This window comes from Zosterops lateralis, assembly GCF_965231275.1.
Source record: "Zosterops lateralis genome assembly, chromosome: 17".
NCBI classification, from domain to species: Eukaryota; Metazoa; Chordata; class Aves; order Passeriformes; family Zosteropidae; genus Zosterops; species Zosterops lateralis.
The window spans coordinates 6,017,640-6,042,954 of NC_139777.1; the positions used below are offsets into that span (position 1 = coordinate 6,017,640).

At 43.2% G+C, this 25,315-nt stretch overlaps 1 protein-coding gene across 1 annotated transcript in view; it reads right to left on the minus strand.

Annotated features, from left to right (window-relative positions):
• GALNT9 (polypeptide N-acetylgalactosaminyltransferase 9) overlaps positions 1–20,168 on the minus strand; it is a gene marked incomplete at its 5' end in the record, with an annotated part of 123,828 nt that extends 103,660 nt beyond the window's left edge. Inside the window, one exon of the mRNA XM_083874065.1 lies at positions 19,928–20,168. Within this exon, the coding sequence (XP_083730191.1) occupies positions 19,928–20,168 (241 nt within the window). The remainder of the gene's footprint in view (positions 1–19,927) is intronic.
• Positions 20,169–25,315: the final 5,147 nt, after the last annotated feature.

The window sequence follows — 25,315 nt, forward strand, 5'->3', positions numbered from 1 at the left end:
GCAAGCTTACATATGTGTAAGATTTCCTGACCAGATAACTGATCTGAATTTTGCCCATATCAAAAGGTGCTCACTTTCTGAGCTGGAAGGAATGCTGGATGTGGAGGAGATTTATTTTACATCCAGCAAATCGCATCCCACAGGGATACAAGCTCCAACTTTTGGAAATTGGAGGGCAACAAACAAAACCCATCTAATTTAAGTGATCCTAGCACTTCCATTTATCTGAAACCCAAACACAGTCTTATTTTTTTATAGTTGTAGTCAAGTTTGCTGCATCCTTGTTTGAAAAGTTTATGTCCCCTGGTGCCTGGTATCAGCCCCAAGTATCTCTGCAGATATATCAGGGAGAAGACAAACAGCATCCTGCAGCTGATGGCTTGGAAAGGAAAAAGGTACAGCAACTTGTAAAGCTGAAGGATTTGATATGCAACTTTTTGGCTCTAGAAGCAGGAGGTGCAGTGAGTTTGTAGCTTAACCTCATCTCCAGGCTTCAACGGAAAGCCTGAGACAGGATTCTTCAGTTTTGATGCCCAGATGAGAGACAATCCTATAAGACATCCATCTGTGAGAAGAGTGCTGAATGATGGTGAGGGGATGAAGTGATTTGGCAGTTCTGCCTGTAAGGGGTTTCTCCTTCCCCCCCCACCAGCAGCCAGTCAGGCAGAGAGTGCAGAACCAGGAGCCTCGGAAATTATGTAGATTATCTGCAAAGAGGAATAATACCCAACCCCTTGTGTGCTTTGCCATATGTTTCTTCTCCAAAACAAGGACTTTTCCAGGTTGCAGAGAGCACTCTGAGACACAGCATGTGAATATCTGTCAAGTGCTCAAAACACATTCAATGGAAAATTCCATGAAGATGCCCAGGGCTGTTCTCAGCATCTGGGTTGGAAGCTGACCCTTATTCCATCCTACACACTCTGCTCCCACCATACTGATACTTTAATCCTTAAATCCTACATGGTAAGTCCTACCAGGACAGGATTTGGCCAGACCAGTTTTTTCCTTAGTTTCCATGGCATGTAGTCCAGACTGAGGATACCACAGCAGCAGATGTTTCATGAGACCAAAAAGGCAGTTCCCACCCCAAAGAACTTGTCATCAATAAAGACAAGAACCAGATGCAAGAAAGATAATGAAGAAAGAAGACAATATAACACTGTCACGGTGCTTCTGAAATGATCCTTTTTGTAGAAAAGTTGTGATAAAAGCTCCCCAGTCATTCAGGTAGTTTTGAGATGGTGAAAGGTGGCAGTTCTGTGTCTGTAGATGGAAGGAGTCCTCCTCTGGTAAAGCTGCCCCATGCCAAATGCAAGACTTTGAGGAAGGGGAGAAGAATATCTGAGGACATAAAAAGACTGAGGGCCAGGTGTAGAAGACAGGCGTGGCAGGACAAACTGTGTTAGTCATCTTGGCACAACGTGGAGAGGGATCTGGCCCATCAGTGTTGACAAAAGGCCTGCTGGGGACAAAAAGGAACAGGATGTCCTTGCAGAGCCATGTTCCCTCTGAATCTGCTATTCAGTGATGCAGCAAACACTCCACTGCCCTCTTCCAGCCCCAATCCTTTGTTCCTTGGCTTCACAGAAACTGCAGCATTGCGTAGGCTACTGCCTCTCCAGACACAAAATTCATTAGTGCTTTTTAATTGGAAGAAATACTGTGTTTTTATGTACAGATATCTAATATCAAAAGTAATTGCTTTTATAGAACACTCATTTGGAGCTGGTTACCCCTTGAGATGAGAAAATGTATTCTAATTACAACAGATAATTCAGGAGGAGATAAACAGATTGACGACTGGAAGGACCAAGAAATAGCAGCTGTACAGTCCATTGGAGATGAAGATAAAAGCTCATTTGTGAGGAAGGACACTGATCCCAAATTTACAGATAATAATAGAGGTGCCAGAGTTTTGCCAGAAACTTGATATAAACAAAAAGAGATTTCTTCCTTAAGCCAGGAAGAGCTATATATTTTGGGAGACAAAATAAAGAGACCCTACCCCAGATGCATAATTTTAAATAATACGTATGTGACTGATTTTTTAAAAATTTTAATTTCAATGATCAAAAAGATCATTCACAGAGAAAGATCACTTTGTTATATTTAAATAAGTCACAGATGCCACGATTCTTCTAGAAGTTTTTAAATCCCGGATGACTTGTGTTTTTTGCCGGTGAAACACAAAATGTATTTTTCACTTCAGGGCTTTGGAGAAAAGCCAGAAAACTCCTCTGGTGATGGCATAAATCTGGAGTTGAGGGGGAGGAGCTGAAATGTTGGTGTATCTGCCTGGCAGCCCACTGATATTAAAAGGAGACAAAATCTGAGTGTCATCAGTTTGGCACCTGTCCTCTGGCAGTGGCCAATACCTGAGGCTTCAGAGGAAATGAAACACAAATGATAAAGCACTTGGCCAATTAAACTCTGCACAGTCCCTGGAAGCAGAGTTCCCTTCTGAACCCCATAGCTAGGTAACTAAAGCCCTGAAGCATAATATTAGATTACCCTCATTATCTTAACTCAGACAGGTAGAAACAGGGCATAAAACTACCCAGTGTCCTTTAAAAGCCCAGCCACTAATATTAGATTCAATGGGCTCCTGCAGCAATGAATTCTCTGGTACTGTCACGGTCAGAGTGCCACTGACTCACATGAAATGGATCATCTCTATCAATATATTAGATTTTCTTTAATTTTTCCAGGGAAACAGAGGTGAAAACTCCTGGGTGAAGTGGTCATTAAAACAATAACAGAGCCATTCTAGAGGAAGGGAGAGCAACTTCTCCTTGAAAAGCTCCATGGTGGAAGAGCTAAAACTTTGGGGCTGTTTAATTAGATTCAGGAACAAGCTGGTTCAGCCAAGTTAAAAGGTTTTAATTTCATAAATGAAGAAAATATCTTTTGAAAAGCAAGGAGTTTGCTCATGTTGATCAGAGGTAGGGAAGGGAAGCAGTGGACCACTGCAGGAAGAGAGTTGTGACCCAAGGTCTGCCAGAATGGAGCCATGGATGGAAAGCTGCTGTTCAATGCAATGACATTTCCTTGACCCTACAGAACTGACTGCACACCTCTAATCATTAAAAATACCCCTTTGACTTCTGATGCAATTCTGGATGAGAAATCCCTGACTGCTCTATTCTCAGACCAGCTCCACTACGACAGTCAATCCCACAGGTGTAGGTTCCAAAAGGACAAAAAAAAAAATTAAATCTTTAAACATAAAGAACAAAAAACAAACAAACAAACAAACAAACAAACCCCCATTTATCTAATTTCAGGTCCTGTGCAGGTTCATGCTGTTCTAGACTCCATTGAGTGATAATAAAGTCCAAACTCATCAAAGGCCCTACCACATCTGATGTTGCCCAACCTGCCAAATTACTGTCTTTGAAACCTGCCAAATCCTTGCCAGAATTCACCCTTGGGTCTCTGCCTCAGAGGGATTTTGTCCAAGGTTAAGGAAGACTCTTCTCTCCTGCTCAAGAGTGTTTGGAGAGCCCTGACAAGGGCCAGACAAGCCCATCTCCTGCAGCATCATTCTGCAATCACGCTCCACATTATTTGCAGACACTCATAAGCCTCCCTGCTCATTTACCTAAACAGCCTGCTATTAAATTAAACTAACATAATCACACAGATAGCTTTCCCAACAACAAAGTCATATAGAACACTCTGCCATTTGTATGGCTGCAGAGCTCCCGGTTGTTGAGCTCATTTTGCACAGCAGAGGATGGCAGCATTAAACCCAGACGTGGGAGCTGCTGGAGCTCAGAGTCACATCGTGCTTGAAAGTGGATCTCGATTTTCCACTGTAGTGAAATTAGTCACTGAGCTCACCCCTGGCAATGCAACCACAATAAAGAGCCAATGTTAACAACTACAGACCTGCTGGCTACGTCCACTGCTCTCCTTTCTGTGCTCCAGGAGTCACTGCCTGCCCTTCCCACTGGCCATCAGAGAGTGAAATGACCTGAGAAAGTCCCTGGGTTTGTCAGGGCAGGGCTGGGTCTCTATCTGCTGCCTCTCCATCCTATCATGGGACATTCCTCCTTGGGAATAGATGGGAGAAGACACCAGCTGCTATTGAGGATGTGAGATTTCAAATACTTCCAGCCAATCTCTTGAAAAACAGTTAATTTGGATATTGGTTTTTACAGGAGCCAGAGAGAGCCTTGATTCCTCCCTTTCCTTTCAGTGTGGTATTGCCTTAAAAGCTCTGTAAGGGTGACATACTTTTTTCTTTTTTTCTTTTTTTGCATCATTGCACATTGGTTTCAAAACATACTCATTTTCCTGACAGACTGTCTATTTTAGATCTGTAGATCTGTGTATTTTTCTTGACCTGTCTTTGCATTCTTCTTTCTCAGGCACATCTTTGACACCTCTCAAGGAGCTTGGCTTGGGAATTTGGTTGAGGCAGAACTCGCATCTCTGCTTTTCTCCTCTTTCCTGCCTTCACTTTATTTTCATATCTCATGTCAACATACACCAGAGCTGTGCCTTGCTTGTCAATGCCAGGCTGCAGTGCCTCCTTCCATCAACCTCTTAATGTGTGTGTGATTTAATTTTCTGCCAGCAGGACAAGTCAGCTCAAATCTGAACATGGGACACATTTTAAAAAGCAAAAATACAGTCCTGAATCCAGCATCTAAACCAAAATGTTTACAAATTAACAAATTATGGCACATTTGAAGCTAAAATGGATGAAGTCAGTTATTATGCAGAGTCCTCCTAATTGATGAGATGAAGTGACAGCCACATTTTTAACAGATCTATCTACTAGAGGATGTGCCCAACTAAAGCTCTGACTCTCTGCTGCTCACAAAAGAGGAATAGAAGGAGTCCACAGTGCTGAGAATCTTACTTGGTTTTGAAGTGCCTTGCTATTGTTAAAGGAAATGTAGAGCCTGGATTTGTTTTTGGCTCTAGAAAGGAAAGCTTTAGCTCTTTATATTCATAAAAGAAAGCCTATTTAGAAATGAAAGACACAATGTTGCATGGATAGCTTATAACATACAATTAATCAGGGATTTATCAAGGACAAATAAAAAGAATTAGGTACCACATTCTCTGGGGGAAGCAAATCAAGGGATGAGATAGCTTTGCAAAAGAAAGGAGAAATGAAGATAAATAGCAATTGCCAATAAATTGGAGAAAATAAAGATGTAATGTTAGGGAAAAAATATTGGCACAATGTTTTATTTAAAAGTGGTAATAAAAACATGGCTTACTTTGATTTCTGCCCTTTCTGGTTTATTGTTGATATAAAGATAAATTGACTCAGACTTCCAGGAGCGGGAAAGCTACAATCTACTATTACAGGCACTTTAAACCCCAGCCCTGCTATAATAACTGATTCATTATTAGCAAGATTGGCTTCATTGCATGTGGGTATTTGTATGAATTGACTGTGACCTAGGGCTGATTTAGGCCCTGACAAACCCCCAGCAGGACCCCTGGGCTTGCCTTGGAAAAGACAGGATGCATTTGGTAACAATGTGCTGCTTTGATCCACCTAGAGAGCAGTTTAAATTACCACACATATACAGGAGTCAGATCAGATATAAAGACAATGGCCAAGTTTTTGAAGTTGTGGATCAGCCTTCTTCAATTTACCTTCCTAATGCCACTGACTGCAACAGTGCTTATCTGGTTTTCACCAAGGCAATCCAAAAAGAAACTCGAGTTTTCAGAGACTCAATTTTTCCTCAAGCTTTCCTTTCCTTTATGCCAAAATCCCATGAAAGAATGGATGTCCCTGTCCCCCGATGTGCCTCTGGTTTGTACTTACGACTACACTATGAGATATTAAATTACACAGCAAAGAGAGAAATGAGGACAGTGATAGAAGGTGCCTTTATACAGGAGAAGACCATCCTTCAGTGGAGGGACTGGTATGAATCAAAATTTGAATTTCAGGAACCCGAGTTCTGAGTTTCCAGCTTGGACTCATCACTCCTCAAGGACACAAAGCAGACACACTCCCTGGTCATGATTAAACTCCAGCTCACACCCACATTTCTCCTAAGTAGCAAGAGTTGTCCAGCACCAAGTGGTGCCAGGATTAAACTCCAGGTCACACTCATTTCTCCTGAGCAGTAAGAGTTGCCCAGCACCAAGTGGAGCCAGGACTAAACTCCAGGTCACACCCACATTTCTCCTAAGCAGCAGGAGCTGCCCAGCACCAAGTGGAGCCAGAGGAAGGCAGGGCTGAGCCCTGGGCTGTGACAGGGATGTGATGGGATGAGCAGCAGGACGTGCGTCATGCTGCCGAACACAGAGCATCACTGCTCTGCTCTGCTCGTAATTTAATTATTCACTCACCACTGAAAGGCACTGAAAGGCTAGGGGGACCCGAGTCTGCCATTTCAGCAGGCTGAAAATAAAGCAGGCTCTCCTGCAGTACTGGTGTAGTGTCAGGGAAATGTCATGTTGCTGGAGTTATAAACTGAAATAAGTAGGGAAGTAGAGAAAAAATGCTTGTGCTAACATATTACCAATTAACAGAGCAAGCAAAACAGTCCAATGTGGATATCTGAGTCTGGTTCCTTTAAAAGCTCAGAACTTAATTTTCATGATTGTGTTTAAATAAGTAAAAATCCCATTTGGCACCAATATGATTTTTTAGCCTGGTTTGCTAAGAAAAAACATTTTGTGGGCTCATATTGTCTCCATTTGTCTATCAGTCTGCTTCCCTCTCCATATTATCCCTTCACTCTGCTTGTTAGATTTCGAGGACTGCTTCTAACTTCAGCCAAAGCTTGGCAGACAGTCAGAGGTCTCCAAAAATTGCATTTCTGTGAGTGTCACAGAAGCTGACATCTGGGAAGAAAGTGCCATTAAAATGTTCCTACTGAGAGAAGAGGTTTGTTCAAAGATCAAACACAAGAGACCTGTTGGAGCTGTTAGAGACCACCCAAGAATTCACTTGTGGGATGCCAACTCACAAGAAAGTCACTTTTCTTGGTTTAGCTGCTCAAGGAACTAAACACATATTTTTAGGATTGAATGTGTTAATTACTGGGTGTCCAGGTCTGCTGGATGCCTGGCTGCTATAAACACCACAGATTAACAATATCACAAAGTTAACCTGAGGACACAGATAAGGGATGGGGATCAGGGGAGCAGAGAAATGAGCTGTCACCACAGATAAACAGCACCCCTGGAAACGAAGGCCAACTGTCCTGGGTCTGGGACTTGTATTTCAGCAGCTTAAAATATTTTCTTGACCCCAGTTCTAGTTTCTGTGAGCTCTGCTTCTTGTCAGGGGTTAGTGGCAATGATGAGAACCAGGGTAATTGATAAAAGAGCCTGTTCTTTGATCACAGATTAGGAGACTCCTAATGAAATAATGAGGTATGCATGCGATCCCATTTAAAACTACTTTTCCATATTACAGAAAATTCACATGGAAATGCCAGACTCGCTAGGTTAGCACTTTTCCCCCTGGAAAGGCAGAGCACAGGCTTAGAGTCGAGGCACCAAGACAGCAGGGCACACCACTCCATGCAGCTCTGCCTGTTTCCCCTGGAATTAATTAAAAAAATTAATCCTTCTGATTGCTTACAGTATGAGTGCTTTTCCCTCGCCACCTTTGAAAGGAATATAAAGCAAGGTATGATCCTAAAACCCATGAAGCTTCATGAGCAGAGAAGCAAACAAAACCTCTCCCTCTCTCTTTAACAGGGAATTTGTCAGTTCAGTATCTGTCAAAATACTTTTGAAAATAATCAGCTTCTAGTTTCACAACCATATGCTGAGGCACTGAGGAGCCACAGGCATGCAATATCACCCATCAAACAGATTAGAGGCATCTCCTTCCAGCTCGGGGACAAAACCAGAAGATCATACGCTGATTTCTGCTTCTAAAATGAATCTCCATCCTGAAATACCATTTTGTTTGATGACAGCACAATGTGCCTCAGCCCAGTCATGTCTAATTGGTGCTGATCCTGCATGAACTGTCCTGTCCTTTGAGCCTGGTTCTGACTTTGTTACTCAATGCCATAAGGAAGCCATTCAAGAGCTTTTCTCTCTTGAAACTGGTGCACAATAACTATCAACACTCCATGCTAAGATGCATTGTCAAACTGTGTATGGCTTTCCCAGACTGGCCTGTCCTCTGTGGTGCTGCCATGGGGATCTCCACCTCTTCTCAGGGCCAGAACAGTTCTGCCATGGGGATCTCCACCTCTTCTTAGGGCCAGAACAGTTCTGCCATGGGGATCTCCACCTCTTCTCAGGCCAGAACAGTTCTGCCATGGGGATCTCCACCTCTTCTCAGGCCAGAACAGTTCTGCCATGGGATCTCCACCTCTTCTTAGGGCCAGAACAGTTCTGCCATGAGCTGGGCACAGACCCTGACCCCAGATCACTCATCCCATGAGCACTTCCATTGACTATAAGCAACTGCAATAGGGAAAATTTCACACTGGCCGCATTCGTCCACAGACTCCACTGTGTCTCTTAGACTCTATTTGTGCTCCAGCTTCTTGTCAGCATGATTAAAGGCTGAGAGATGCCTAAACAAGTAGTCCTGTAACATATGAAAAAAAATCCTTCTGCAATGATCATCTCCTTCTCTAAGGGCTGCATCACTCAGCCTGTGTCCCTTGGCACGCTGGGCTGCTCCATCCCAGCTTCAAAGTTAGGGCCATGTCTTTGTTCCCTCATAAATATTTCTCCTCCATTTACGCACATCTTTTGTTCACTCTTCTCATTGTGCAAAGAAGACTGAAAATTCTCACTTTGAGAACTTTTTAATGTGTGACAGAAAGAGGGAGACAAAGAATCCAGTTTATTAGGCAGATCAGGTTCAGAATGAATCACAGAAGAAATTCTTCCTTCCATGACCTCATCTGAAAGGGTTTTCTGCAGCCTGGCTTTGAGTTATGTGGGCCTGGAATGGGAACATAGCTGTGAATATGGGACCCATACCAAGCTGACTCTTTCAGGAAACAGAAGGTTTTACATATAACCCCACTGGATACGACCATTATAAAAGCACTTCCCTTCCGGAATTAATTTTCTATTGAATGGAAATGCATTGAGCCAGATGGATCTATTTCAGGAGGAGCATCAGGCTGGCACAAGTCTAAAATCAAAGATTATTGGGTTTGTGTATTCAGAGCTGGAATAGCTGAGGGTGAAGTGTTCAGTGCAGGTGCTGACATGGTCACGTCTGTGCCTGAAGGAGCACCCCATGAAGAATGTGTGAGTGAGTTTGCCAAATATTACATTGAAGAAATAAGTTAAATTCATAATTAATACCTGAAAACATTTTCACTGCTCCTTGCAATATTAGCAGTGACTAAACAAAAGACATTTTTCAACTGCTGAGAAAGTTGCAACTTCTGTCAGATGCAAAAGTTCATAAAAGAGTTGTAGAAACAACTGGCCACCTGGAAGGGAGGTGGCTCCAGTGGAGAATTTGGCTGCCCACATCCCTGTGATGGTTTTGGAAAGTCAGAAGCCCAAATGCACAGACTTGAGTCCTGGGGATCCTCTGGGCCACAGACAAATTATCTAACAGAACTACCAAAAATACAAGTGGTTTCCAAACCCAGTGCTCACACCTAAGCCACCCAAACCACCTATTTTTCCAAGCCAAACCCACTCATTGCTTGTGGAAATCGAAAGCATCGACTCTTTCAGCAGCTGGGCAGCTTAGCATTAGGTGTTTAATAACTCCAACATGCTCAGCTCACTCGCCCCTCATGCCCCACTCCCATCTGTTACAAGGAGCTACCTGCAATCCATCAGCAGGGTTTAGCATTAACAGCTCTGTGCTGGAAAACCTGGTTTCCTGTTAGAGGTGTGAACAGTGCCTGGTCCCTGCTCTGCACCCACACTTCAGTGCTGGTAACATGTCAGAGTCCAGAGCATTCCTTTCGTTTCCCTGGAAGGTCACAGACCTCAGTAGAGAGGTCTGGGACCCAAGAAAGAGGGTCTGGGGTCTGTGCAGGGGGGTTGGGGACCCTGGCACAGAGCCCAGGAAGACAGTCTTTGATTTCAGTCTGTGAGAAAAACTTCCAACACAGAGAGGAATTACAAGTCACAAATGTATAAGAGACAGTAGTGTAGTTAATCACCAGGTGGAAAATTTGGTCATTTTGGGTTCTTAGAATTGAGGAACAAGATGGAGGATTTAGGGTGGAACCCTGGGTTCTTCTTGGTCTCCCTTGGCCTCCATTTTCTGCAGTGATGTGGGCACAAGGTAGTTTGAGGGGATTGGGGCAAAGTAGAAATGACCCTTCTGGTATAAGCACTAGGCATTGGTATGAAATCGTAAATAATAGACACGTAGTTATCTGAATAAAAGCAAAGCAATGCTCCATCACGAGGGGAGTCATCCTGTGTCCGAGCTGCTGTGAACACCTTGGCTGGCACAGAAAGCAACTTGTAAGATAAGAAATAATAAACATGTGAGAAACCAAGAAAACCAACACCCTGAAGACTCCAATTCATTGTCACATCTGGCTCAAAGCCTTCAGAGGGCAGAGGGCAAAAAAGACTCTCCAGAACCAGCACCTGACTCTTGGGTGAGAGAAACCAAATGTGAGAGTAACACAGCCAGCACAGCCAGCACTAAGCCCCAGCTCACACCAGAGCAAGGGGTGTCAGCACTGGCCACCAGCTGAATTCTGCTCCCAGCAGTCACCACTGGGGCTGAGTTTTGCAGATACAGAACTTTGCAGTTATCAGTAGCCTCATTTTACACATGGCTGCATGACCAGAAATCTGTCTTACAAGGAATCTATAGAGCAACTGCAAATTTTCATCCTGAGGAAAACTAACCTTTGGGTTATACAATGCTATTTCAATTGGGGATATTTTTAGTCTTATCACTGCCTTCAGTTCAGTGTGCATAGGAAAGAATACCACCAATCTTTGCTACAACACAAGGCTTGCTTGAAAATGAGTTAATATAACAAAAAAATACATTTTTATTTACAAAAGCTGTTCATCCTAGAGGCATATGAGAACTGTAGAAAAAAATAAACTCAATTTCTAAAAGGGCAGTAAGGCCCCGTTGCCAAATAAAATACATAACCAGCATAAAAAATCCAAATGAAAAACAACCAATTAACCCTACCACCCCACCAAAAATGCTAGAGGGGAAAAAAAAAAAGAAGCAGCAAACTTCCCCAGTATTGCAGGAAAGGGCTTTCCAGCTGTCTTCATGGATATCTTCCAAGAGAAATGAAATTATACACAACAAAATCCCTTTTTCTTTGCAAATGGTCCTGCAGTACCACTGGCAAGACAGCCATGATGAAGTGCTAATCTGACCTGGTCTGAGAACTTCTTTTTGCCAAATGCAAACTGAAGCCAAACAGCACAAATACAGAAGCAATGAGAGCCCCCAGAATTAGGAATCAGAGGCAAAAAACCTCTCAGATTCGCCAGATCTCTACTAGAAAGGGGAATCCTTCCAAATCCTTCAAGGAGGAAGGACTCTGTTCTCAACCATACTGAAGTAGCACAGGGACACAGCAAGGCTTCATTCTTTGTGGTACAGACACATCATCATGACTACCAAACCCACTCTCCATCCTGTGGCAAAAATGCCTTCACTTGGCCAAATTTACTACTGGAGTTACTGTACTGATAACTACTGACTGTGCTGATGCCTCTGGATCAATAGCAAAGATTAATTTAGGCACCTGATTCCAACAGGACTAAGTGCACGGGTGAGCTGAGGAGAATTTGAATCATTGCTGCAGTCATAAAAACCTACTTGAGGCAGTCACCCCGTGCAGCCAGCAGTGTCTGCCACCCCACACACTGCTCCAGCACAGCAGGGCTGGCAGCATCTGCACTTTGCTTAGAAAGCACAGTCACTTTTGTACCTGGCTTGGATTCCCAGCTAAACACAACTGCTGACTCAAGCACAGACATGGCTCTCAACAGCTCCCCAGGGAGAAAATCCAGTAACACACTGGGAACCCCAGAGGGAGCAGCTCTGTGCTGTGAGTCCTGTGGCCCACAGCTAACAAAGGCCCTTGCATAAACAGCTTCTTTCCATAGGCCTGTCTTGGCTTTGCAGAGGACAAGGAGGTGTCAGGAACCTGCTGGGGGAGTCAGGGCTTGTGCCAGTGCTGTGCCATTTCACAGGGCTGTTCTCTCATCAAGGGAGATCCTGGTGTTCCAGCAGCCTCTTGGGCTTGTTGCTCTAATGTGCAGCCCAGGAGGTTGAGACTGAATCCCAGGAGCCAAGTATGTTCCTTTGTATCCTCATCCACCAAATCTGCGTTATTTAAATGTGATTCCAGACACTGGAATTCCAAACACTGTGCTGTGAAACAAGTAACACTCTCCTCTAATACTTTGGCATCAAATATCCCTGCCTGACAGAACCATTTTTAAGTAGCAGAAAGCTATTTAAAGAGAAGGTCTTTTAAAAAACCTTTTCCTTGGTTTAGTTTTCTTCATCATCATTGCCCACTCTCCCAGGATGACATGCAAATTACAGCTCATGTATTAAAAGCATAAATCAGACCAGTGGCAAGTGAAAGTGCTTCTAGAGAATGGCTCCATAGGAGGTGACACAAGGCTTAAGATATTCAGAAATCTATATCCTCACCTTCTCTAAAATCGTTTTGCTCATTTACTTCAACAACTCTTCAGCCCCCAAGAGAACTCTGTGTCCACGCTGCGCATGATGACAAAGCAGAATCTCTCTATTGTCTCCTCAGCTCTCTACCCTGCTGCTGCCCTCAGACTCTCCTTCAAAGACACTAATCAAGGACATATTTGAAGGGAAAAAAAAACACCAACAAAAAAAATTTGGCCTTTTGCCATTTGTCAGAGGTTCTCAAAACCAGCCCATTTCTGCTGCACTGTTTCACTAAGGACTGCCCTCAACAAGGATAAAAAACAACTCATGGCCCCAGGCTCATCCTTGGTTTGTGAGAAGATCCCTCAGAACAAGTCAACCAAGTAAATTAAACACAGAATTGTTCAGAAATGAAATGGCCTGAGAAGTGCAGTAAGAGGGGCAGGGAACTGGTGTGAGAGCTCCTCTGGAACATCCACTCCACTGGATTTCCCACCAAAGGTGCTGCTGGACTGTCTCTCCATGCCCAGCAAGGAGTCCAACTTAGCTAAACCAGGTGAAATAAAAAGTTAGTGCCAAGAACTGCAAAAAGCACAAGTCTCCTTCCCTCACTTTGTGAGGAGAGCATCAAACCAGAGGGATAAGAGGGCAGAACTCAGCTCCAAAATACCATTTCCTTGGACATCTACAGATGTGCACATGCACACAGCTCACTTCATCTGGACCTACACCAGATCACGGGTGTGATGTCACTTCAAGAAATGAGAATTTGAAAGCCCAGCAGATCAAACTGAGAAATAACCAACAGAACCAAGGTTCTCACCTTTACCACCAGCAGCACCACCATGTGTTTAAACTCAGAGTAACTCTAGCTTAATCAGGTCTCTGCAAGACCAAGTTGCATCATTGCTGCCTTCTGTTGCATAAGTCAAGAAATTTTGGCCCAGAGGATGCCTTACAATCTTGTTATCCCCTACAGGACTTGCTGAGTAACCAGTAAGTGCCAGTTGTGTTGTAACTTGTCTTCAAAACTGTCTGGAGAACGTAGATGTTCCAGAACACCTGAGAGGATAGAAACTCTAGGGCAGAAAGGCAGATTTTAATCTGTTTGCACCCGCCCTGCTGTCCTAGAAATGGGTTTTTCCTCCATCTATGAAGCTTTCAGATATTCACAGCCATTTCCATGGCACCACAGCAATGAATTTTAGGAAAAGCAGACACATCCAATTAGTATTTGGCTGGTTTAGCTCTGGGCTCTCAGGAGAAGATGACTTTGGGTCACTGGGAGGATCTCTCTCTGGTTTTTGCTCTCAGGAACTCGAGGTGTCTTATTTCAGAGGACAGTATTGATCAATAGGACTACAACAAGGTTGGAAAGCTGCTCTGCTGTCACTGGCTCTCTTCCTTCCTGTTATCCAGAACATCACAGACTCTTTTTATTTTCTACTTTTTTCTGGCCTCCAGTGTGTCGGTTTAAACTAAATGATGCTAATGACTACCAAGAGAAACCCCACAAACAACAACAATAGTAAAAAAGTATGCCAAGTATGCTGAGAGAGAAAAACTGAGTGCCCATTAGTAAAGTTAGAGAAGAGCATTAAAAAAAGGCAGATTTGTTAAATGTGGCTCATTTATTTTCCTTCCTTTCATAAATCTTAGTGTTTACTTGGATAAGTGCCACACATTCAGCGTCTGAAACCTCATTCTAAAATGATGCTCCTTTAACTGCTACCTGCCTTTATTTACTAAAACATCAAACAAACAAACAATAAAACCCCCTAAATTCAAAACCCAGCTCCACATCTCTCTATCAAGGGTATTGAGTTAAAGCCAGGTTTTCTAATCCTCTAAACCTGTGCAGTGGCTGTAGGTGCAACCACCACACTGCAGCTCCTCTCTGGGAAGATGACAGACCCACATTTGCTTTTCCAGTTCCAGAGAAATGTACACAGAAATGGAAGGATACTGAACTGGAATACAGCTGAAAAGGCAACAAAAACAACATCAGGCAAAGGTTTCCTTTCTGCCTCTGTAAACATTGCTTTTAATCTCATATGGTACAAATGATTCGAGTTCCACACAAATGAGTCAATGATAAAATTACCACTTTTTTTTTCTGTCCTGTCAAAATAAGCTTTCTTCCCAGCTACAAAGGCAAAAAGCAGGAACATGACATATAAAATAGTTACCAGTGTACGAAACAGAGTACAGGGAAAGACTTTAAAATCACTGATGTGCTGCTGGAATGGAGACTTTTTTTTTTTTTGTATTCGTCAGTATTTTGCAGAGCTGAGTGCAATTTTCCCTGTTTAACAAAAGAGATCTGCCCTCTTTTTTAACTAAACTTTTAGAACTTTTCTTCCTAAAGTGCCTAAATAGAGTAATACTATTTTGAATATTACCTTATATTTATATAGGAGATATCCAAATATTGGCTCATTACGTTTTCCTTCTGTTTTGGGGAATAAAATCTTGACCTTCCTGAAAGCACCAATTGTGAGTTCCCTCAGCTACATAAACCAAGACTAACACAACCAAAGCAAGTGTGATGGGGAAATTGGTCTGTTAGACTCGACCATTATTTTGCAATACAGGAGGTCAAGCCTGTAGCAATGGTGATGTACCCAAGCTTGAAAAAATGACCCAGCGCAGTAGAAAACACCGTGTGGCAAACAAGAAATGGCAGTCTAACGCAAAAAAAAAAAAAAAAAAAAAAAAAAAAAAAAAAAAAAAAAAAAGTTAGTATTTTTCCCTCCTGCCTTCATGAGAACTAACCTTGCACTTCTTTAAAAATGTCCTCAATATCCTCAAACTGAGGCCAAAGGAAGAGAAGCCCATCACCAGGACAAGGAAACCACATAGGTGGGAGCAGAGCCCACAAGTGAGATGATATTTCTGGAGATGTTTAGGTGCTGATTTTGCCAGATGTATGTTAGCAACAGATCATAAACATTAAACAGAAATAGTCATAAAACGTGTGGGTATGAGAAGTTTCATGGGTACAAAGCTGCAGTCACACTAAACGTGACCCATGCACATGTGGCTTTACCCCTCTCCTCTGCCAAGGAACTGCTCTCCAGCTGAGAGCTGCCAGCTGTAAAAACTTCCTTTTGACAATGCGGACATGTAAAGTGGACATTCACATAACTCTCCTGCAGCCTGTTCCCAACCCTCACTTTCAAACGTGGAAATTTGGAGCCATTTACAACCAGTCCCAAGCTTATGAAGAATAAATTGCCCTTTAAAAAACACTACTGTAACTTTTACCTATGCAGATTGCCAGGCTGAATTTTAAATGCAATCACTTGGCTTCCAGAGCGCTCTAAAAATCAGGAGTTCCAGTCAGCAGGAATCAGTACTCTTCACCCAAGACCTGCTATTTCCATCATTTTAAGCCTCTGTGCTGCAATTATGTGAATTGTCCACTTTTTCCCCCAGCCTCCTCCATGAAATGCAGATGTAATGTAAACCCCACTGATCACACTGGAAATTGCTATTGCATTTAATCTTCCCAAAGAGAGCAAAATCAAATTATGATGTGTAACAAATGATAACCTGTCAAATTCCAGGGAATACTCCCAACTTATCCCTCCACATCTAAAACAGAACAGGTCAAAGGGGTCTAGTGTAGAAGACATGGTAGGCAGACATGATGTGAGAATACATAATGAGAAGATGAAAGCTCTCTTAATCTTTGCAGATTGAATGAAATCTAATTACATGCTGTATTGATTGTTGTGTATTACTGGAAAGAGACAGTGAAAAGGGAAAAAGGCAATTAGACTGAAATTGTAGTCTGACCTTCAATTGCTTTTGGCATGAAAGGTTATGCTCTACTTGGGGCATCAAAAATTCTTTATCCTCTATGGTGGATCATTAGCAACAGACTTAGATGCAAAACTGATCAGGGGAAAAATTCAGTCAATTAAATAATTTTTAATTTTTCTCCTTTACAAAAAAAGTAAAGGAAAAGGAAGAAAATACCAAGGTGTTATCATTATGGCATTTAAAGAATTGCTATCAAGTCTAGCTGGCACGAGTTCTGTGTTGAATGACAATAAAATAGATCCATCAGTAGCAATACCATAGCAAAAAAAAAAAAAAAAAAAAAAAAAAAAAAAAAAAAAAAGAAAAGAAATAAAAATATATGGATTGCTCAACTAGCTCTATAATAACTCTGTTTTTCAAAATAAACATTGTACCCAAGGTCAAACATCAGGAGGTAATACAAAGTCTCACCAAGAAAATTCCACTGACACGTTTCATTGCTTTCCTTTCCCTTTACATGCTCTGTTCATTTGCTTCCACCAAACCCAGCAGCAGCTTTCAGAAATACTATTTTTTCCCAAATTGATAAAAAACCAGAGCACAAGCCAAATGGAAACTATTGTTTGGGTGTATGTCTGCACGACTCTGCAGGGAATCATGGCAATTCTCATTCATCCCATTCTAAAAACTCTTGTTCTGCCAAAGATAATTGCAAGGACCAGCTTTCTCCTGACTTTCATGCATGGTCCTCTGTGCTCTGCCCATATCTCCACAGGCACTGCACTCACTGATTTTATTCAGGCTGAAAAGTTAATGAGTTCTCAAGTGATCAGTTTTGGGTTGCCTCTTTATACATTTGTAATGTTACTGCCTGTGTTTATTTTCCTTGCAGAAGGTACACGCTTCAAAATAACATTTCCTTGATTATATGTAAACAAAGATATGTGACAGAAACAAAATTCTGTGCAGCTGCAGGGCTGGTCTCTCACAGAATGACTTTTTATTGCACTGGATCATCAACAGAGTCCCTAGAAAATCCAGGTAAGTTTTATGAGTTCGGGTCTCATCTGAATAGAAGAGAAAAATAAAATAAAAGAACACGGAGATAATAAAAAAAATGTACTTAATAGGAAGCCCTGAAATTGCTGATTTCAAATAGAAAGGACCAAGAGCAGAGAACTGAATTACTGGGCAGGGCTGACCTGCTGCAGTGATAACACTGAGCTGGACTCAGCCTCCTGATGCTTTAAGGGGTTCTGGGTATCCAGGGAACTCATATTCCTCCTGAATAAAATCTGTCTGCCCATGTCTGTCTCTCCACATAGAAGAGACTTTGACCCACCTTATGAAAAAGTAACATCCAAGACATCTCAGTCAGCTCTCTAAGCTTGTGATCAGGCAGCAGGCACAGGACAGGGGCTGAGAAACCTTGCTCAACATTCAGGTGAAGCTGCAGAGCTCCAGAGCACACAGAGTGTTTGTGTAACACCAGCCTTGCTGTGTGACACAGCAAAGCCCTGTCAGACAAGGCTCCCCCAAATCCCAGTGCTGCCTGAGCAGCAATTTATGCCCATTAATGGCATAAATAATGAGTCATGATATTACAAACAGAATAGCAGTGAGCTAAATCCAAATACAGACGCTTGGTCCTGATTTTACTTACAGCAATACAACTCTAAAGATTTCAGTGGAGCACCTTCTAATTTCTTAGGACTTTTTGCTTTTGTTGAAACATAATGGGGGAGAAAAAGTGGGGTTTTTTTCAGAAGATGATGAAATAATTAATCTGTGTTAATGTACCACTGTGTAATAATAAAACCCCCAACAATCACATTAGAGAAACACTAAGGGGAAATAAAAAGGAAATTTGAACAGCTCAGCTTGTAAAACTTTCTGTATTTTCCTGTGTAAGAACTTTCAGGAAAAGAAGACTGCCTGCAGTGTTTGATATGACCTGAAGAAGAAATGTAGCCCTAAGTTCAAATAATTTCACCTTGAAGATCCATATCCAATAAATGAAATTAAAGAAGATGAAGAAAACAGTTCCCAAAATAGAGGCATGCTTTACAGAGAACTTCCAGTCATTGTGTGCAGTGGTGCCTGCCTGGCACGTTAAGGACTCCTGCTGATTCTCCAGGGGATGCTATGCTGGGATGAACACAGCACAGGGAAATCCTGCCCAAAGTCTCCCCTATGAACAACACAAAGAATAAATCTATTTGGGTAAAAAAAAATCCTCCATTCATTGAACTACAACAGATATATCTTGAGGAGCAATTTAATTTAGTTTGGGAACTTTGTGGCTTTGTGGAATTCACGAGAAGGATTTTCCTCTTAAATCCTACATTCTTCAAAACTGTTCCAGAATATGGTTAGAAAACACAGCTGTTGACACTTTCCCTCTAATTCCTGAATGTGTGGGTTTGGGACTAACACCCCACTCCACGTTCCCCCTCTCTCTGCCCTGTTTATCCAGAGGAGAGTGTGAGGGGCTGCCTGTTCCCTAACGCTTGCTGCCACAAACTGCACATTACCATAACAGCCTAACTAACTTAGATTTATACATTCATTCACACAGTAGTAATAGGAAACATACTTTATGCCAACCCTCCTATATGTCTGCATTTTGAGGCTACAGTAGCCTTTCCTAAATCAATGTTACGAGTAAGATTTCCACAAGCAGCCTGAAAGCACATTTGCTCTACTTAAACATATTTACCCTGAAAATTTTATTTGCTGCAAAACACTAAATGTTACATTTAAATTATAATTTCATGAAAAAGTTCACTCCTTCAGCCTTTTCTTGCCCAATTCACTGCTATATTTAATCCCATACTTATTTCTTTGATGTCTCACACTTAGAACTTTACAAATTTATGCAAATACAAATGCAGTCATTTTGAAGAATTAGTTTCTATATGAAATGTTATCTGTCCTATAACAACTTTGATGGCTTAGCCTGTTTTAACTATCATTGAAGGGTTCTTTGCTTACCTAGCAATATTTTTCAAGGCTGGTGGATTAGAATGGTAAGTCATAAAAAGAACTGGTGGATGCTTCCCCTCCTCATCAATGATAATAACAAATTTAAATGGCAAAATCATTAAGGAAACATATGGGTGCTATGTTTAAACAGAGCATTAATAGTGCACAATGTTAGAACTCAGCAGAATGTTTTTTAAAGTAGTTCTGAAAGCAAGGATTTGACTTCCAGCTATAATCTAACATTATATTTGCTATACAAACACCTTCCTATGCAGAGTTAATACACGCAGGCAAACTGTAAAAACTGGTTCAGTTCATAGGGACTTCTCTGATGCTGAAACCCCTGAAGTGCAGCCTCCTGAACTTTGCATGGATTGAGGAAGTCCTGACTTTAGCCCAGGAGTTGGCAGAGGGGCAGGGTGGTGTGGGAGGCTGGACAGACCCTCCAGCAAAACCCGGCATCGCCTCTCGCCCTCGGTTTTCAGCACTTCACTGATCACTTCGGTGTGATCAGTGCCCCAGGCTGGGAGACACTCCGGGGGCTCTTCCCCAGCCCGCAGCACCCCCCCGGGGCACAGGACATCCCCTCCCCGCCCCTCTCCGTACCATTGAGCTGGTTGTAGACCACTTCCTCCAGGTGGTCCAGGCGCTGCAGGATGGACTCCCTGTCGGCCAGGCTGCCCACCTTGGCGCCGCGGCTCCTGGCCCGGCGCTCCGCGCTCCGGACGATCTGCACCAGCTCCTGGGAGCGGTCCTGGATCCTGCAGTAGACGGAGAAGAGGATGATGCCCACGAAGACCAAGATGTTCACCGTCAACAAAGTTTTGATTTTCCGTGCCACCGCCATGGGAGCCGCGGGCGCGGTGGCGGGGGGCGCATCCAGGCGCGGCGAGCGGCGGCCCCGCGGCCACCCGGCGTGGGGAGCGCCCGGGGCGAGGAGCGGGGCCGGGGGCAGCAGAGCTGACGGGAGCCGAGCCGAGGGCAGCGGGGCCGGGGAGGGAGCGGAGGTAACGGGAGCGGAGCGGAGGGAGCGGAGCTGTCCTTCAGCACCACCGCGCCGCTCCCCGCCCCGCGCCCGCCGTCGCCCCGCGGGCCCCGCTCCGCGGCGGGCAGGGCGGCATGGAGCGGGGCCGAGCGCTGCTGCTCCGCCGAGCCTCCTCCTCCTCTTCTTCCTCCTCCTCCTCCTGCTCCTGCTCCTCCGGCGGCTCCCGCTCGCCCGCCCGCCCGCCCTCGCTGGCTGTCCGCCGCCCCAAACGCAGAGCGCCGGTGCGGAGTGACGTGCTCCGGGGGATCTCATCTACATGCACACGGCGGAGCCGCCCCGCCTCGCCCGCGCCCTGCGGAGCGGCCCCGACACCGCCGCGGGCTCCAAACCGCGGGAGATGCGCGATGCTCGCCCGCCCGACGCGCCAGGGGATATTTTATGGGCGCTGTGACCACCTGGAGAGCGCTTTGTCCTGCCCGAGCAGAGCCGCGGAGGGCGGCAGGACCAAGGTGTCCTTGGCCGCGGAGGGGAGGTGATGATGCCCCACCCGGCTCACCAGTGGAAAAGAGATGGAACAAGTTCACAATGTTCTTCCAGCAAAAGGGAGAGCTGGTAACGCGCTCAGCTCCGTGGGTTTCCCAACTACAGCACTGGCTTGGGATCCTACATGGAAATGACATGGTTGGGACCACATCCACATGGCGCCCCTGACTTTCTTGCTGTCGAGTGTTTGAACCTTTGCAGCCTGGTTTTCATGCTGCTTCATGTAAACAATATTGTATTCTTAGAACTTACCTGTATGTTTTGCATAGTTGTTCTCTAAGAGGAGAATTTGACTGATGGTCACAGTGACCAATGGAGTCAGGAGGTTGTGACCTCCTTGGGCCAATCTGGGCCCTCTGTACAAAGTGTATATAAGTAGAATTGGAGTCAGACAATAAAGAGCCTTCCATGTTTGACCTGCTGTTGCTGCTGTCCTCTGTGAGGATCCACACCCACCTCGCAACTTGTCACCCCTCTAAGGGCAGGGGTAACATCCACAGGCAAGAGAAGTTCTTGCTAAGTGTCCATAGAAATACGGACTCATAGAATAGTTTAGGGTGGCAGGGATGTTTAAAAGCCCATCTGCTCCAAGCCCCACAATGAGCAGGGACATCTTCAACCAGATCAGGTTGCTCAGAGCCCTGTCTGAGCTGACCTCAAATGTTTCCAGGGATGGGGCAGCCACCACCTCTCTGGGCAACTTATGGCAGCACCCTCATCAGAAAGTATTTATTCTTTATATCTAGTCTAAATTGATAATCTATCAGGTCAAAACCATTAACTCTTTAATCTCAATACCTATGGGCATTAAATATGCACAAGAGTTCTCCATTCATATTCACAGTGATCCTCCTTTTATACAAAAAGATAAACCCATCTCACTTAAAGGGCTGCTTACCATAGGATATATCCTGGTGCTGAGAGTTTTTCCTCCTTTCTTCCTTCCTTCTTGGTTTCAGGAGCTGCCAACTCAAAATCCAGCAAAAGTTACAAACTCCCTGAGTTCATTGAAATCTAGCAAGTCCTGCTCAGGTTTTCCTGAGATATAAATTCTCCACTGCTCATCCTACTTCTGACCCTCCTGCTGCTCACCTTCTGCAAGGCCCCTGAAAGTGCACTTTCTTTGAGATGTGTTTCTATCCTAGAGGAATTCTCCCCTGGTGTTTTGAGGATCACCAGTGAGACCTGTGTTGAGCAGGAAAAACCTAAACTGGAGTTTCAACATCACCTAATCTTATCCCTGGAAGAAGATGCCACAAGTTTTTGCAGTGTCATCTCTTCCAAATATGGAAATATATACAGGATTTAGTTATTTCCTACATTACTGGATTCTTAAACACAAATAATGCCTAGGTGCAGGATCAGATTTTTTACTCAAGCTGTAGCAAAACTCTCTTAGTCACTCAGCAGAAGCAGCTCAAAATCTGAAATTTTCCAGTGCTTTGATTATTTCAGCAGCATTCTTATTGCAAATCTCTCACAGCATTACATTTTCTGAGCAAATAACAATTTGGTTAAAGAAAATATTGAACTAATGCTCAAGTGCAGCTTATTTGATGGCTCCACAGCATTTAATATATTATAGCAACACCTGCTGGTCTTGATATGGTTAAGAATCTGTTACATCCATATTTCCATTACAAATTCCAAGTTCACAAGCTGGCCACAAGAATTCAGATTGCATTCTCACACAAGTTTATATTTTGTCCCAAAGCTTGTAAAACACCTTCAAGTTTCTCAGAGAATTTACCAAGTTTTGATGAGGATTTTTTGCACCACTGCAGTTTTAAGTGGACTTTCACAGACATGATCTCGTCTATGACCAGCTTAGATAAAAGAAACCACTTTTTAGCCTAAGTAAATGTTCTTAAATGGTCAGCTTAAAATATTCTCATATTCTTCTGCACACACCACAGACTATGTTCACATGGCTGAAACCTCACCCAATATCACTCAAATAACAGCTAGCTTGTATAGCTCACTGCTCCTTCAGACATCTCAAAGCAAGTTGCAAAAGAGCTACTAGAGCTGAATCAAGGACAGCAGAAATGTTTCTGGAAAAATTTCATTATTAAATGATATATTTTATTTTTTCCTTGGAACTAAAGGAGGCAAAAAAGGCACTGTAATATTTTCACATGAACAGCACTTGAGCTGAAGCTGCTGTTTCCTGCCCAAAAGGGTCAAGTTCCAATTTTAATTCCCACAGAAAAGACTTATGTTGCCAAAAGAAAATTTGATCAAAATCAATATAAGCAACAGCTGGAAACGCTTTAGCTGAAACCATAGGAATCAGCTCTGGTTGCTGATCCATCCTACAAATGGAGATCATGGGAAGGCATTGGTGGCTGTTCCCAATCAATGGACCAAGCCAGAGGCAATGCTGGGATTCCATTCCAAACCACAAATCCAGTTTCCCTCTCTCTCACTGATTTTCCCTCTTATTCATCTCCACAGGGTTCCTATTTCCATTCATCATCGAAGATGGATCAGGAAGATGCTGTAAAGGCACACCAAGATACCCACATGCAAATGGCAGCCCACAGGTGATCACACTCTACATCCCTGTGCTCCCACTTTGCTCAGCCAAAGGGAACACCTGGATGAAGGACAGCTGCCTGCAGATTAAGGTGGTGTCAGACAGCCAGAGGTAAAGACTCTGAAATATCCACCTGCCACAGGAATCTCTGATGCCTTGAGAGGCTGACCTAGAACAGAGACTAGACAGAATTAATGAATAAAGTAGATATTTATTGAAAGGCTTTAAGGACACACCTTGGGCAGCACGAGAGTCTGGCCAGGGCTACACCAAAGGTGGACCCAAAATGGTCACAAAATGGATGACTGGTCATGAGGTCTCACACTTTTATAAGATTTGGTCCATTTGCATATTGGGGTTAATTGTCCAATTCCAGTTTCAGGTTGTGAAGGTCCATCCTTCTTGTTTGCTCTCTTCAGTTCCCTGTTGTTTTTGCGTTTTGGGCCTGAAGTTTGTAACAGTTTTCCTTGGTCTTAAGCTGGAAGAGGATTGTTTTGTCTACTTACCCTGTGAAGAGAGCTGACTAACACTTCATATGAGGCTCAGAGCTACAGGCAGAACAGAATCTGAAAAATATGAAAGCTAAAACTTAAGGCATCATCTGAAAGCAGAAAAGACGGTTTATTGCCTTGGGGCACTTCAGAACTTCCACTGGGCTGTCAAATAGCTGAGGCTGTAATGGTAACAGCAGCACGTTAGAGCAAACCTTGCTGGTGTCCAGGGCTCTCCTTGAAGCTGTGCTGGGTCCTGTGCAGTGTTGACCTTACAACAGTTATATTTGCTTCTGTTAACTCTTGGTTACTGCAGAACGCTCCATCTTGGCATGAAGATGTTGATAAAAGAGGAAAACTTCAGATGCTTCTGCATTTGAAATCCTGTTCTACTTAGCTACGGAGGTATGAGACAGAAAACTTCACTTAAAACAACAGGGAACAAAAATATTTTGAAAAGAACTTCAGTAAAGCATCGATGTTACAACCATTATCTGCAGAGCCTGTCATGCAGTTCCTGAAGGCAACAGACTCCAAGTCAATCTGACCTCAGTTCATTTGAAACTACTTACCCTCAACCAATACAGATTTATTTTTATCCAGCTACTGAAATCTGTAGATTGTACAGCAACTGAGTATGATCAACATACTCACCATCATCTGGACAGTTCTCAAGTTAAGTTTTCCCCAAAAAAATGCTCAAAAAATGTATTAAAAGAGACCATGTTGAGGTGCCATCCCTGCAGCAGAGCCCTTGGAGGCACCATCCCTTCAGTCCCAGCTGTGGTGGGTACAAACTCAGATAACCAGTGAGTTTCAATTTTCTATGAGGTGTTTTATGTTGAGTTTCATTTTAAATGAGCTGAAGAAATTGGCTGATGAAAAAAAAAGTAAGATTTTACTTTTGAGAAAAGGCAGGAAGAGGGTGATTGAAAAGTTGCCTGAAAGTTTTCTAAATTTTGAAAAGCCTAGGTTGAAAAAAAAATATTGAATTCAATTTAATAACCATAAAATCATTCCCAACCACTTTTCCAAAAGGACAAGATTGATTTACCATATCTAAAGAGACATACCTTTCTGATCGTCCTACTGGCATGATATGAGACATTTGCAGGAATGAATAATGTGTAGAAGGGAAGACTTTGATGTTTAAAGTATTTGAACACTAGCTTTAAAGAAAGAAAAAGACACCACAGACAAATTATGCCAGTGATGATCTGCAACTGTAGATTCCAGCTGCAGTTACTCACACACAGACATCACCTACCATTTTCCCAGTGAAACCCCAACTGCATTTGCTAGCACTTTGCTTGGAGTTTTAATATAGCCTAATATTTTTCTACTTCATTTTCTGCTTTTCTACTTATTTAGAAGAAAACAGAAAACAAAAGCTGCCAGCAGAGTCTCAGATCTGTTGAACACCCAGAACACACAGA